General features: G+C 43.3%; 1 protein-coding gene across 2 annotated transcripts; it reads right to left on the reverse strand.

Moving 5' to 3' along the window:
- Nucleotides 1–1,332: 1,332 nt before the first annotated feature.
- On the reverse strand, nt 1,333–16,164 carry Bzw1 (basic leucine zipper and W2 domains 1). Of its 2 annotated transcripts, XM_055616776.1 has the most exons (12): nt 16,084–16,164; nt 15,072–15,145; nt 10,804–10,980; nt 10,308–10,402; nt 9,058–9,123; nt 7,841–7,976; nt 6,739–6,848; nt 6,447–6,617; nt 4,755–4,901; nt 3,974–4,112; nt 3,249–3,371; nt 1,333–2,854 (listed from the first exon to the last, which is right to left on the reverse strand). In XM_055616776.1, the coding sequence occupies exons 2-12, from the start codon at nt 15,133–15,135 to the stop codon at nt 2,823–2,825; spliced, it is 1,260 nt and encodes a 419-aa protein (XP_055472751.1). In that variant the 5' UTR covers nt 15,136–15,145; nt 16,084–16,164; the 3' UTR covers nt 1,333–2,822. The 2 variants fall into 2 exon arrangements, with proteins under 2 accessions (XP_055472751.1, XP_055472753.1); XM_055616778.1 differs by lacking the exons at nt 15,072–15,145; nt 16,084–16,164 and having other exon boundaries at nt 10,397–10,402; nt 10,804–10,881.
- Nucleotides 16,165–16,390: the final 226 nt, after the last annotated feature.

Consider the following 16,390-nt stretch of genomic DNA (forward strand, 5'->3'; position numbering starts at 1 on the left):
AAATATACATCTACAACCATATCAGGAACCTGTTTGATGCTGGGTGTGGCAAATGCACATTTAACCCCAGCCCTGGGGAGGAAGAGGCAGAGTTCCAGGCCAGACTTTTTTGTCCATTGCTGGGATCACAGATGCGAGCCACCATCTGGCTTGCCCAGTGCCTATGGGTCTGAGGTACAAACTGAAAGGTGACTCACAGACCATGAATTACCCATTACAGGCCTAGACCAACTAACCACACAGCTAGCTAAGGCAGAAGGATTCAATGTTTACAGCCTGCTTGGGGGACAGATAAGGTCAAAGCTACCCTGGGAACCCTAATGAGACCGTCTCAGAATGGCTCAGTGGTACTTTGTCATTACAAGACAAAGTTCAAGCCTCAGTATCAAGGAGACAGAGAAAGTTGCCTTTTCCAGTGACCTCGATAGAAAAAACTTTTATACTACGAATAACAGTAAACACTTTAAAACATCATTACACCTCTCTACTTTTAGGTCATATTAAAACATCTTCCAATGGTAAGTTCATTCTAAGGGGATATAAAAAAAAATACCCTTGTTTCATATATAAAAAACAGACACAGTACATAGTGTATATTAAAATTTATTGGGGTGCTATTAGGGGAAAAGGTTTTTGGGGGAGTTTGGGTAATGGTGAACACTGTTATAAGTTAACCTCTTGGTCACATGCATTTTCCCTCATCACCATCATTATGTTAAATAAAATATGTGGCATTTTGGTGTCTGGGGATTTTATAAAAACAGTATTTCTAGGATAATAATCCCAGAGTAAGGTGACACTTATCAGTTCTAAACACACAGTATAGTATCCAAGACTAAAAGCCTTAGAAACTGACCCCAAGTTAGGAATTCAACCAACAGTTAGCCAAGTCATGATTCAGAGTAGAGCTGTAACATCTCTATTAGGAAGTGCATACTGGAGGCCACAGGTAGGCATTTAAATTCGAAATGGGAATTTCATAAGTCACTCCCTTTCTTTACATTGTACTCACAGGTGCCTCACCTGTGTACTATTGTAAGTAAACACTACTGTGTACGAAGGGAGAAAGATCTATGATCAAAGACCATAATGTAATTCTGGAAGACTCCACACTGTCACTATACACAGTATATAATAAACGGTGCGTTTCAAACGGCGGCAACATGCAAGAATCTGGTTGTAGAAATGGCAATGTAGCTGTAGCTGCACTGGAGTCTGCGAGGTGTTTAGTCTGAGTGGAAGGATGGACTGTAACTGCTTACATAGCGGACACCAGCACACCATGGGGGCAAAGGGATTTATGGGGGAATAAAAAGACTGATCTATAAATCCTAAATGTAAGGATGGACTTTATTTAAAAAAAAAATCTTTTCAGGACTACAAATTACAAAGGAAAAGCAGATCACTACACAGAATCTAATGGATACATTCGCCTGTGCATAAAACTTTATCAAAGTCATTCATTTTACAAATTCACCCCTCATCAATGTTTCCACTACAATGCTCTCAAGGTTACTATACCTTTATTTCAAATTATATTACATGTTATCCTCTCAAGATAAACTTTAAATACCAAATTCTTGGCTTCTAAGAATGGCACCTTCAAAATGGGCAATTTCCACTCAGTCTCTGGTGGCATTATTTTTGACTATTTTCTTTTATCAATTAAAAAAAACTTTCAAAATGTTCATTTTTCTTTAGCCTTTCCCAAAAAGGTGGCTACATTCCCCCCTATCAACTAACTACAAATGGATAGCAAAAAGAAATGAAGGCATCCATTAAAATAAATGAATTAATCATTTAAAAGAAGTATTTGGCCCACGGCAATGAAATGGCAACTAGGGTGTGTTACTAGGTGCTTGAATAGAGCAGAATGAAGCCAGGCCTGATGACTGAGTGGCGGACCGCTGACTGCCTTCACAACAGGAAATGGAGACGTGTTTAGATCTTGTTAGAACACGCTCTCCTGCAACGTTCCCAACAAGCCTATAGGTCAGTGTCAAGACTAACCTTGACTCATACTCCTCTGGGAACCCTTTCCTAAACAGTCCAGCTGTCTCCTGAGTAGAATGTTTGTATGAAGAGTATCTACTTGTTCCACCTGATAAGATACAAATGAACACAGAAGTTTCTGGAAAAAGGCTCAGCTTTCTTCTTCCTACCTCTGCCACATGTGAGTTCTAAAACTCCATATTGCTCTCCATGGCTTAACTAAAGATGAAACCCAGGGGAAAAAAAAAAAAAAAATTCTGGGATTAAAAATACAAGAAAATGCTTACATATATAACCAATGGTCCAAACACTCAGGATTCATGTTATGGAGTCAATCGTCTACAGGACTTTCACTGATGAACAAGGTTCTGGACATACTAAATTATCACACAAATCATTGTCTTTTGAGACATTGGATACTTTTACAGTTTAATTTGCAAACAGAATCTTTTTGTAACAAATTATTTTTAACCAAATCATATCTTGAAAACTGTTTCTATAGAAAACCCAGGGAATAGAGTGAACTGCTCATTGTGGAAGGCCTTACATCACATTATTACAGTAGAAAATACAGGAGGTAGAAGGTAACTGAAAAACCAATGAAACAATCAGATTCAATTCTACAGCTCCTGCAGCTACTTACACATGGTTTCAGAAACCAAACCCAACATTTCCAGTAACCATAAAAACAGTTAAAATAAAAATTGCCATGAAAGCCCTTATATCATGCTTGATATAGGGAGGTAGGAAGATGTAAGAACCAGGACACATGAGACATGACATTTTATCTACAACTCCTGTTTGCTTTACTGAGGATGTTGTTTCAAAATTCAGTCACCTTCTTCAGCTTCAGACTCAGATTCTAGAAAAAGAGTTTGAAAAACAGTCAAGCATCTTGTTTCAGGAAGCTAGTTTCCATTATTTGAAACTTTATAATTTAAGAACTTGACTAATATCAACTGATAACAAGTACATATTCAAGTATCTCAAAATTTTCAATTTCCCTACTGTTTAGTGTAAGATACAATAATGGGGCAAGCAAGAACAGTAAGTTGCCTGCTGACAAGTCAACCCAAGTTTAAAAAGACTTGTTCTCCACATGTGCCATGGTACTCAAACCCATACACATAACTAAATAAAAATATAATACAACTTTAAAAACTATAATGATGATTAAACACCTGGGAGGCAAGCCATTCAACACTAACCAAATACCACCACCCAATTTCCAAGCATCTACACAAAGGAAGACTTACCCTCTTCAGCATTTTTGAGCCATTCTACAAACTTCTTCATCTGCTCAAGGAAGACACTTTTCCCCTTTGCAACATGTGCATCCTTATACCACTTCAGAATGGGCTCTTCACTCAGGACCTCAGCTAAGAACAAGTCAACTGTATCAGGACGCTTGAACACAATAAGCTTTCTACTAAACCACACAAAATACACATGCCTACTTGGGTTGTTTTTCCTGTAGGTAAGGGTGATTGGGAGGTAGGGTCTCACTTAGGGATTTAACTTATATTTACCTTGTGAACAAGGTTCACAGACCTAATAGCAATGTACCAAATAAAAACACCCAGTTCTGCTGGGTGTGGGGGAACACACTTTTGACCCCAGCACTGCACTTGGAAAGCAGAGGCAGGTGGATCTTTGAGCTGCAAATCAACCTGGTCTGTAAGTTCCAAGCCAGTCAACACAACAGTGATGGCCTTACTCAAAAATAAACAATATGCTGGCAATGATGGTGTTGGCCTTTAATCCTAGCCTGAGGGAGGCAGACAAGTAGATGTGAGCTCAAGGCCAGCCTGGTCTACAGAGGGAGTTCCAAGTCAGTCAAGGCTACAGAAAAACAAAACAAACAGTGCAACCACCCTCAATTTAACCACAGATGATTTCATTTTGTAAAGACAAAGAAGGTCATTATTTCCAGTATTTTGGGATTTTCATACAACTTTCACAAAACTGAAGACTGACTTACCTTTATAAAAAAGCACCACTATTTTCTGGAAGGCTTTCATGAAATGAATGTTGTCATAGCAATACTCCTGAATCTTCAGCAGCAGAGTCAGCTCAGACTGACCTTGGGTAGTAAAGGCAGCAAGTAGGGGGCTGTATTGCTTTTAAAAGAAAGAATGACTTACTCATTATAAAGATCATCCATTCCATTACAAAATGCCACAATACAGATCACAACACACCTTTACCACCATGATCAGTTCACGGGAAATTGGGAATAAAAATGGCAAAGCAGAAAAATCTAAGATCTACTTCAGGTAGTAGTAAACTTCTACCATTCCCTCAGCAGTATCAAATCAGACTTAAGTTACTTTTAGACATGCTATTATTTTCAATGTAGGAGCCAAATAAAGACACGGGAGCCTTAGAAGTATTATCAACACTAAAAAACATTTACTAGCAGACCATCCCCAGCACAAATGTGGTAAATCCTTGGGCAGTGGTTCTTAACCTTCCTAATGCTGCCACCTGTAATATCAATTCCTCATGCTGTGATGACCCCCAACCATAAAATTTTTTTCACAGCTACTTCATAACTTTATAATTTTGCTATTGTTGTGAATGGTAATATAAATGTCTCTATTTTTTGATGGTTTTAGGCAACTTCTGTGCAAGAGTCCTTCAACTCCCAAAGGAGTCACAACCCACAAGTTGAGAACTGCTGCCTTAGACAAATCCCCACCAACAGGGCACACCCCATCTGTACTATGCCAGCCTGCTTTATTGAGGAGCAACCCCAGTACCTTCAAGTGCTTGATGGCTTGCTCTGCTACCAGCTCCTCCTTTTTGTTCCACTCCACGGTGCTCATCACACTGGACCAGACTATCCCAATGACGACTGGTTCTGGGATGTTGTTCTTCTTCATTTCTTCCTTGACATATAAGATTATCTGTAAAGCAGTCCACAGTAACAGAAGCTACTGTTAATACATAAATACATCAAATTTAGATCTTTTACAAATTGCCTTTCCAGCTAGGCGTGGTAGACTCATGGCTTTAATTAACCCCAGCATTCCTGAGACAGAGGCAGGTGGATCTGGGCTAGAGGCCAACCTGATCCACAAAGTTCCAGGCCAGCCACAGCTGCATGCTGAGTCCATGTCTGAAATAAGCAAGAAAACAAAGCCTTTCCCTACTGACAAATTTCACCTGTACCACATAAAAACAGAATGCCCAATGTAGCCACTCCTGATGAGACCTGACAGACTAGGATCAGAGGGAAGGGGAGGAGGACGTCCCTTTTCAGTGGACTGGGACAGGGACATGGGTGGGGAAGAGGGAGGGTGGGAATGGGAGGGTAGGAGGGAGGGAGGTACAGGGGGGATACAAAGTGAATAAAGTGTAATTAATAAAACACAACAAAACAGAATGTCTCTGCCACAGGACAGAACCTTGAAATTCAACCTATTTTATACACAAACTAGCTCTGGCAAGTGAGATGGCTCAGCAAGAACATAAAAGAGCCTGACAACCCAAGACTGATTCCCCAGACAGATGGTGTATACACACCCACACCTAAATAAATGTAAAACCACTCAGCAATGACAAAAATAAATTGGCTCCAAATGAAAACTGTCTGGCCCCTGCCTATACATTATAAAATCTTCAAAGTTATTTTATCTGGGCATCAGTAAAACTTAAGATAAGCATATGAAAGGCTAAATGAAGTCCAAATCTGTAATTATTAATCCAGGCTTACTCTGGGGAAATACTGGAGACTCCTGAATGTACAAAAATGTCCATAAAAGTTGGGCCGTGGTGGTGCATGCCTTTAATTCCCGCATGTGGGATTAAAACATGTGGATTTCTATGAATTCAAGGCCAGCCTGGTCTACAAGGTGAGTTCCAGGACAGCTAAGGCTACACAGAGAAACTTGTCTCAAAAATCAAACCAAACAAAAACAAACAACAACAACAAAAAAACCAAAAACAAAACAAAACCAAAAAACAAACAAACAAAAAAACCAAACAAAATCCAAAACCAATCAAATAAACAAACAAACATGTCCATGTAAAAATCTAGGCTTAAAAAGATGGCTTTAGGGGGCTGGAGAGATGGCTCAGAGGTTAAGAACACTGGCTGCTCTTCCAAAGGCCCTGAGTTCAATTCCCAGCAACCACATGGTAGCTCACAACCATCTATAGTGAGAGCTGGTGCCCTCTTCTGGTGCGTAGGTACACATGCAGGCAGAATGCTATATAAATAATAAATAAATCTTAAAAAAAAAAAAAAAAAGATGGCTTTACAAAAGCAGGATGGATGGCTCAGCAAGTAGAAGCACTGGCTGCTCTTTCAGGACCTGTAACTCCAGTTCCAAGGGGGACAAACCCTCAGGCATCAGGCAAATTGAGCATGTGTGGCACACAGGCATGTATGCATTCATGTACAAAACAGACATGTACATTAAGAATGAATGGTTCAGAGAGCAGCTTACATCCTTGAATGGATCACCGCGGGACATCTGCTCCTGAAGCTCCTTCTGGAGCTCCTTCCGCGCCCCAATGGTCTGCTGGTTGCGGACATACTCTGAAAGCTCCTTCAAGCCTGCCTCGGTGAAATACTTAGTGAAGTGTTCGACGCTTTGCTTATTGGCAGGGAACAGCTCCTGAAAGAAAATCAGTTAAGTGGTCTTTACACAAAACGAAGAAGCAGGTTTTCAATTAAAAAACAAGAAAATGTTACCATTACATCAATGAATGGTTGGAAGGAGAAGGAAAGGTACAAACCATCAGTCTGTTGTCCATGCTGACTTTCCGAAGACTTGCAGCGACTGCATTGATGTCTTTCTCATTTATCCATGATTTAAAGAGCTTTACAGCAAATGCTGCTGAAACCCCTGTAAAACAAAGTCACTTTTCTAATAGATGCACATTCCTCAGTTTCTTCAAGTCCAGCCAAACCCCCCACTTTCCTGTGCCAATGTGACCATTTCACTCCAAGTCCCCTATTCTGTCACTGGCTAAGTTACTGATCCAGCTGCAGTTGACAATTTATATGCTAACCAGTGCTATTGTGAGAACTAAAGGGACCTTAAATTCTCAGCTACTTAGTAGTACTGGGGGCAGGAAGGACGGTTAAGAAATGACTGCAGGGACTAAGAATGTGGCACAGTTGCTAGAGTGCTTGCCTTGCCTTAACTCCCGAGTTCCTCAATAAACATGAGTTTCTGAGTTTCCGTGGAACTCATTTTAGTACACTCATACTTGCTTCAACCATGGATACTCAGTACTCTAAAACTTGGATGCTAAAGGTATGAATACGTGCCAACTAAACTGGAATGCATTAAAACACTTTTCTAAGGGGCTGGAAAGACGGGTGTTTCCAACGGTTAAGAGCAATTGCTCTTTAGAAGATCTGAGTTTGGATCACAGCACCTATGTACTTCAGAGACACCTGTAACTCTTAAGTTTCTAGAAACCCAACACTCTCCTCTGGCCTCCAAGGATTCCTACATGCATGTGGTGTACAGAAATTCACACAAAGATACAAATAAGTCTAAAAAATTTCGAGACTTTTCGAAACTTTTGCCTTGCAAACATGATAGTATGAACCTAATATCCAGAACTCATGTTGAAGGATGAGGAAAAAAGGGCGAGTTGGGGTGTACTTGTAATCCCAGCACTAGGGAGATGGGAGCAAATGACTCCCTCAGGCTCACTGACCAGCTCAACCTACTCAGTTCCAGGTCAGTGAAAGACTCTATGCACCCAAGTAGTTATCAACAAAGGACACCCGAAGTTCCTCCCCACTTCCAAGCACACATTAAAATGCACACACCCATCCACACACAGTACACCATGCTTTTACAACAGTTCAAAAGCTAATCACCTTCTTTAACCAAGTTCTCATTATAAAGGCTGTTAAGAATGGATGCATTCAGTGTCCCATTAGCCAGAAGAACCCCAGTCAACATGGCGAGCTTGTTCCTCTCTGACTCTGAAAATCCCTTTAGGAAGAGCAGTAACTGTGAAAGTAAATAGTTAGGGTTAAAAGAGCGCTTGCATTATGGTAAGAGAAGTGGTGAAACAAACTAATTCAGTTAATGCCCAACCATTCACATTTATATCTCCATCATAAGACTCACTAACACAACAATCTTGGGCAAACTACTTATTAGTCTCTGTCTTGGTTTTATTACACATTAAATGTTAAAAATGAAACTCACCCTGCAGGGTGAACAGAAACTGATGATACTGAAGGTTAATTTTGTCAGACTTTCTGCTGCTACACCCATTTATGAAATATCTAGCATTAGGATTCAAATACAAGTAATTTTTTTAACATCTCTGATCCTTTACTCTTCATCTTCTGAACAATTCCTAATTTTTTTGTTTTGTTTTCTTCGAGACAGGGTTTCTCGTGTAGCCTTGGCTGTCCTGGACTTGCTTTGTAGACCAGGCTGGCCTTGAAATCATGAGATACCTGCCTCTACTTCAGCGTGCTGGGATTACAGGTGTATACCACTGTGCCCAGCAAATTCCTAGATTTTTAACTGCCATTGGTTTCAACACAACACTAAGTTAAATACATAAGTTTCAAAGATTTCAGCAACTAAGTGATGTTTCAAGAGCCTACTTAAGCATCTAATACTATGTCCAACCTGTGGCTGGATTAGAACTTAATATCTCCCTACCTGACCTTTTCCCTTTCTATTCTGGTACTAGGACTGTACACCGGGTGCTGTTTAAGTACATGGCTACCCCATTCCTCCTCTGCTGGGAGAACATCTTTGTGCACTCCTGATTGGATTCAATTAAAAAGCTGATGGAGGAAAGGAGGTAGGACTTCTAGGACAGAGCGGGTAGGGAGGGAAGAATTGCCAGCCCAGCCAAACTGGAAGCAAGAAGCAGGCTGGGACTGCAGGAGAGGTAATATCGAGTCATGTGGCCAAACTTGGATTATTGTAAACAGGACAAGTGAAGTTACAAGCTAGTTAGGAAGAAGCCTTAGCTGAAGGCTTCAGCATTAATAAATAAACATAAGTCTCCATGTCATTATTTGGGAGCTATCATCCCAAAGTAAGCCCCATTTTATACTCCTCATACCTTTTTAACTTCATCTTCAAAACCTTTCTCCAGGTATTTGTAGCGCCTGATTAACTTGTTAAAAACCTAGAAGAAAATCCAAGTCATTCCTAGAATCAAAAGGAGGACTCTCCACTTGTATCATCTCACCACACTTAATACGAACACGCAATAGTCATGTCTCAGTAAGTTATCACTGTATGCTGACCAAAGACCAATTAACTTTGGTTCAAATAACAGTAAGACCATAGAATACAGCTATCCTCTTCCTAGTCACAGAGAGCAAATTCCAGGGTTGGATAACCTAGAATGTAATTACGAAGCTGAATGTGGCAACAGAGCTCTCAGCACTGGGAAGGGTGCGGTGTGAGGGCTGCTTCAGCTCAAGCCTATGTTGGACTACAAAGTGAGACCCCAGCTTCCATCAATAAATACATTTTTTTCTTCAAAATGAAAATTGCTCAGTACAGCAACCACAATATAATACTGATGTTTCTGTTCATTTTCACTTTTTTTTTTTTTTTTTTTGGTCACTGTCTCCCTCAAATTTTCTAGCCTGTCTCCTGCATGTTGGAGTTAAAAGCATGAATTACCAGCCTAGTACCTTTCTTTGTGTGGAGGGTCTTAAACACTCTCACCTAGTCCAGGTTGGCAATGAACACACTATAAACCTATAAACCTGAGGGTGGTCTTGAATTCCTGACCCTCCTGCCTCAATTTCTCAAGGACTAGCCAACCTGTTTTACTGCCTTTCTTAAAGAGTAATTCTGAGAAACAAATTCAGGAGCTAGACAGTTGACTGGGTGGGTGAGCGTGTCCACGACTCTTGCAAGAGTTCAGTTCCCAGCATTCCCAATGGTGGGCTCAAAAGTGCCAGTTCTACAGATTCAGAGGGTCTGATGCCTGTCTCTGAGGACACCTGCACTCATGTGTATAGACTCATAATAATAATAATAAAAAAAATATTTTTGCTGCTCAAAAACAGGAAAGAGAGTAAAGGCTGGGCATGCTGAGGCAGGCAGATCTCTGTGAGTTTACAAAGTGAGTTTCACGACAACCTGTTACACAGAAAAATCCTGTCTCAAAAAACAAACTCACAAACTACAGCAAATTTATTTTATTCCTGAACATGAATTTCTAACCCACAATATTTCATCAAGACCTATACCCTTAAAACTTAAAATCTACCTGCAACCTTTATAAAGCAGAACATCTATCCCTTAGACATTAGCCAGATGGACGGCAGTGCTATGATGGACAGGTTCGCTCACCTGAGCAAATGCTTGCATGGTCTCTAGGTCTTCTTGTGCTGCAAACACACAGACATCTGTGCGCATCATGTCATCTGCCAGTGTACCACCTGGGGCTAACAAAGTGTTTTAACAGTATTTTAATTTACAGTAACCTTGCTTATTCAGGTTTATATACTGGTAAATTTTTCCAATATGAAATAAAATGGTAACACTCTAAGATGAATTAAAATCCAAAGAAGTTTACTGAAGCCAGATGTGGGGGCAGCTATCTGTAATCTCAGCATTTGGGAGGCTGAGGCAGATGGGTTGTTGACCAGGTGGAGGGGCTGGCACAGGAATCAACCCTATCTTAAAATCTCTAACCCTTAGCCTACAAGGGGTAGAAACAAAACACAACACAATACAACCAAAACCCACCCCTCTTGTCCAGTTTGTCAAAAGCTCACATTCTGGTTTCTCCATTATCTCTGTATATCACTTTCCTAAATCAGACCCACAAAACCGAGATATTTACCCAGCATTCCGCCAGCCACCAGAATGTCAAAGAGTGTTTCTGCATAGCGGCGGTAGTCAAGTTTTGCTCCAGAAGCATCAAGAAACTTAGCTACTGCTTCCAAATCAGTACCAGTTTCAGTTAAGCCTTGAATAATACAGTCTTGAAACTGAGTAGGGTCAAACCTCTCTTTTTCATCTGGAAAGAGAGAAAAAAAAAATCAATTTCAAGAGCTTATAAAAAATGGCATAAATCGGCTAATAAGATAAATTAATCCAATTACTGAGCTTTATTTAATTCAACAGCTGAAAAAAGGCAAGTAAGGACTCAGGACTGGGGGAAGAAAGATGAGACACACAGTGTCCCCCTAGCAAGCCCAAGACAGGACAACTCACGTGGTCAAGGACTCACTGACTGCCGGGCTGCTCCACTTTTGCAAGCTGGATGTGCTGGACCTCCTGGTCCCACTGTTACCAGACTGTTCTAAGGAACCTACACCAGCCATGGTGGCATAAACCTTTAATCCCAGCACTACAAAGCCTGGCTCAGAGGACATGTCTGTAATCCCAACACTAGGGGAGACAGAGTCAGGTGATCCCGGTGAGTTTGAGGCCAGCCTGGTCTACAAAGCAAGTCCAGGACGGCCAAGGCTACACAGAGAAACCCTGTCTCAAAAACCAAAAACAAACAAACAAACTAACTATCTAACTAACTAAAGGCAGAGGAAGGTAGATCTGAGTTCCAAGACAGCCTGGTCTACAAAATAAAATCCAGTCTCAAAATCAAATAAAAACAAAACAAACCCCCTTAACATTGCCTTTCTATACCAAGCATACTTTATTCCTCAAAAAAATTTGCACTCTCAAGACCCGTCCCTTTCCCCCCCCCCCCCCGCCCCCGGGTTACAGGTATCTGCCTTGCCTTGCACTTCCAAGTGCTGTAGAACTGAGGACAGAACTCAGTCTTGCACAGGATGTGCAAGCACTAATTAGCCAGTCAAGCCCGGGTTCTATTAGGTTGGTCCTGGTACTTGCTAACTTGTATCCGTATTATTAAGAAAGCCTTTCATTGAACCTAGAGCTCACTTTGGCAAGACTGGCTAGTCAACAAGTTACAGGAATACTGTCTCTCCTCACCCATGCTTGAATCACAAGCAGGAACTACTATGCCTGGCTTTGACATAGGTACCAGGGACCAAACTCAGGTTTTCACGCTTGTGTGACAAGCACTTTACCGAGCCATCTCTTGAGACCCTTTTTGTTTTGAGACAGGATCCCATTTGCCTCAAGGTGGTCTAAAACACTCCATGTTCAACTAAGGACTCTTCGTCTCTGCCTCTTAAGTTCTGGAAACAGACTCTAGGGCTTTACATATGTCCTGCACACAATCTACTCAACTATACCCCTCGCCCTGTTTTGTTTTTAACTCTCAGATTTTTTGAGTCAGGGTTCTGTGTAGCCTTGGCTGTCCTGGGACTATGTAGACTAGGCTGGCCTTAAACCCAGAGATCCTCCTGCCTCTGCCTCCTGGATGCTGAGATTAAAGGTGTGTTACCACCAGCATGGCTGTTTTGTTTTTGGGGGGCAAGGTTTTGCTATGTAGTTGTATGTATGGCCATATTCCTCTTGGTTTTCTGAGGAGGGGTTTCTCTGTAAAGCTCTGGCTGTCCTGGACTTGCTTTGTAGACCAGGCTGTCCTTAAACTCACTGAGATCTGCCTGTCTCTGCCTCCAAGTACTGGGATTAAAGGTGTGCACCACCCAGGCCCAGCTGGGCATACTGCTCTTAAGGTTTTAGGGGATCTCTCCCTTTCTTTTATATGTCCATAACACTTTGGCTTTTCTTTAATCCAGCACTCAGGAAGTTGAGGCTAACCTGGTCTACATACTGAGTTCCAGAACAGTCAGGGCTATGTGGACCCTGCCTCAAAATAAACAAAGCCAACCCGGCTGCAATCTTGATTTCCAGGATGCCTGCGCATTTGTACAACTTTTACATAGTGAATGCTTACATGCATATGTGTATCACATGTGTGCCTGGAGCCTGAGGAGGCCTGGAGAGGGTACTGTTTCTCCTGGAATTGCAGTTACACGCAAATGGGAGCTGTCTGAAATGGGTGCTGGGAATCAAACCCAAATCCTGTACAAGAGCAGCAAGTGGGGGCTAGAGAGATGGGTCACAGGTTAAGAACATTGACTGTTCATCTAAAGGTCCTGAGTTCAATTCCCAGCAACCACATGGTGGCTAACAACCATCTATAGTGAGATTTGTTGGCCTTTTCTGGTGCACAAGCACACATGCAGACAGAATGCTGTATAAATAATAAATAGATCTTTAAAAAAAAAAAAAAAGGCAGCAAGTGCTCTTAACTGCTGAAACATCTCTCCAGACCCAAACTAGCCATTTTCAGTATCTATATTCCCTTTCGAAATAACATGTATCTGATAAAGTTTCTGTGAGTACTGACTAGCACACAACAGGAAGCACTTAGCCCTACTAACTCGTGCGGCCTTTCACATGCTGCAGGGCAGGTGCTTTTGTTTCTTGTGATGCTGGAGATGATGAATCCAGGGCCCCACACATGCTAGTCAAGTGTTGACAACATGCACCCCAGCTCTTTGAGAATGTCTTGATTTGCCAATTAAGGTTAACATGTGAATCTTCACACCTGTCAGGTGAGGCTAGATATCTGATTTCTTCATTTTTGGTTTTTTGAGACAAGGTTTCTCTGTGTAACAGAACCCTGGCTGCCCCGGAACTCACAGCAATCCTCCTACCTCTGCCTCCCTGGTGCCAGGACTAAAGGTGTTGTGCCACTACGGCCAACTAATACATGATTTCTTTTACAAACTATTAGAGAGAGAAATTATTTTTCCAGGACTTTCTTGGTTTTACTAAAAGTCCTTAGCTTTTAGTCTTCAGAACTCCCTTAGCTCTAGGTAAACATGGGTGACTACACCTAGTACCAGGAGGCCATACGTGAGCCCTTTCTGTTATTTTTCCCCTTGGGGAGGGTTTAAAGACAGGGCCTCTTGTGTCCTAGGCTGGTCCAATTACTCTTTTGCCTCAATCTTGTGAGTGCAGGCTTAGAGGCACGTGCCACATAATATACCAGGCCTGAAGAGCTTTATCTGGATTTTAAGGAAGTGACACCTCCTCAATGCTATCAACAAAAGTCAAACTATCAGCGCCATCACTATGGTGGCCAGGAATCTAAAAACTCAGAGAATACGTAAGATTTGTTATTGACAAATTAAAGAAAACCTTTACTGCTAAATTTGTACCTACAAACTAGAATAAAAGTACACTTTGGTTTTACCACAGGAGGACAGACTATGGAGAGTACAAAGAGATGCTGGCATATGTATGTCAAACTGCCTATGAAAGGTAGAAAACCAGAAGCAACCTAAGACCAGTGGTTGGTTCAATCTCTGTATCTGCCAAATTACTTAATAGGTTAATGTGTGTTCCACTTCTTGAGACACGATCTCATGTAGCCCTAGGTGGACTGAAATTCTACCATTAAATAGACCCCTTCATTTTCTGCCAGAATTAAAGTTGTGTGGCATCATGCCTAGCCAATGTGTGCTTTCAAAGAATACTATTTAAAGTGCAACACATACTCTCTCTCACACACACGGGGTTTCTCTGTGTAGCCCTGGATGCCCTGGAACTCAGTCCGCAGACCAGGCTGAGCTCAAACTCAAGAATCTGTCTGCCTCTGACAGTCCTAGGTTCAGTGCCCAGACTGGATTGGCAGTAGGAGCTCATGCCTTTAATCTCAGCACTTTGAAGGGAGTTGGAGCCCAGCCTGAGCTACACTCTGAGAGCCTATTAAACCTTAAAAAAAAAAAAAAAGTTTCAATGTGAATCCCATTCTATAATTCTGTAAGTTAAAAAAAATCTGATTTTTCTCCCACATCTTTTCCAAGACCTAGAGCATGTTAGACACTCTCAATGAGCCCATCACGCATCTCCACAAAATCTAGGTGAAATTTGTCCCCCTTTCTTTTATCCTTCTTTGTTCAAACTTCTTAAATCTATGATTTTAATGCCACATCTTCATTTTTTGCCACTAGTTTCCACACTAAAAGGAATACTCATACCAAAAAGTGAAGGTTTGAGAAAGAAGTAGAAGCAATAAGAGCTGTCATCTGAAACAGCAGTTAGCTAGAAACTCAAGTTTGTTAGTTTCTCTTTTGAGGGTTTAGTAACACACGCAGCTGACTGTGAGAAAAACCAAGACACAAGAAATGTCTGATAGCTTAAGGGAGATTAACAAATATTTACCTCTTTTTCTGGTTTTAAAACGCTGGCCTGATAGCGTTGGTTTTTGCTGCTTTTGATTATTCATAAAAGACACCCTAGAAAAAAAGAAACGGCCTTAAAAGCACCTGTGCCAGGAACATTAACTTCTAGGTATCCAACCTTAAGTCAAAATCACAACTAACGCAAACCGAGCATACGTTCAGTTAACCGGCAACAGAGCTGGTGCAGCTAAGTATTCCTCTACAAGAATACCTTCAAGGAAGTGCTGGAACTACACCTCGATATGGCATTACAGTATTACCCTGTCTGGTGGCCTATCACAAACCTAATTGCTCTTTGCATCTCCCACTTTTTCTAAGTAACCGGAACTTAGCGGCCCGCCACGGTCACGAGCTATCTGTCAAAGCGAATCTCTCCCGAACAGCACCAGCACTGCCCTCACTCCAAAGTGTCGCCCGGGGCCGCGGAGACCGCTTGCACCCTTCCAAGGTGCAAAACTTGAGAGCTGGCCACAAACGCTACAGCCTAGGCCGCCTCCTCCCGGGGCACGTGCCTCCCGCCTCGCAGGGCCCGGCTGGCGGCTCCCAGAGCGCCGGGGGCCCTTCTCCACCGACCCTGTCGCCTGCGGTGGTGGCCGCCGCGCCGAGCGGACCACAGGCGCCGAGGCGCTGCGCGCCGGGGCCCCCGCCGCCCCGTACATCCGCCCGCCCTCCCGCGAAAGCAGCGGCGGAGGCGGCGGCCGCGGCGGTGGTGGCGGCGGCTGCGCCGCGCCGCGCCCCGCCCGCCGAACCCCCCACGCGTACATCACCCAACAGAGGCCGCGGTGGCTTTGTTACCCAGGCCGGCCGGGGCGCACCCGGGGCGCGCCGCCACCCCGGCGCCCCGCGGCCTCGCCCGCCCACCAGAGCGGCGGCCCCGGCCACGAATCCAGGCCCCGGCTCCCGCCGGCCCCTCCGAACCGCGCCGCCACCCTCGCCCTCCGCCGGGCCGCGGCGCGCCGCCGTCCCCCGGCCCTGCGCCGCGCTCGCCTCACCGAATTTAAGGCGAAGAGAAAAGAGCCAGAAATCCCCGAGCTGGCGGCAACTGCGGCGCTGTCTCCTCTGCGACCGGAACTAACGCGAGCAGGAGGAGAGGAAGAGGCGCCACCCCCGCCCCGGAGGCCTGCTATCGCGAGATTTCTCCCCTGCGCCACTTCGCATCCTCCCTGCCGGGGCCGCGGGGTGGCAGCTCGTAAGGACCGGCGACCGCAGCGGGTGGTTGGCTTCTCTGTTCCGCTTTGAAGCCCACGGATGCCCCGAGCCTTGTCCGCGGGTAGCCCTTGTCCCTTACTCCGCCGCATC

This window comes from Psammomys obesus, unplaced genomic scaffold (assembly GCF_907164565.1).
Source record: "Psammomys obesus unplaced genomic scaffold, mPsaObe1.curated_primary_1811, whole genome shotgun sequence".
Taxonomy (NCBI): Eukaryota; Metazoa; Chordata; class Mammalia; order Rodentia; family Muridae; genus Psammomys; species Psammomys obesus.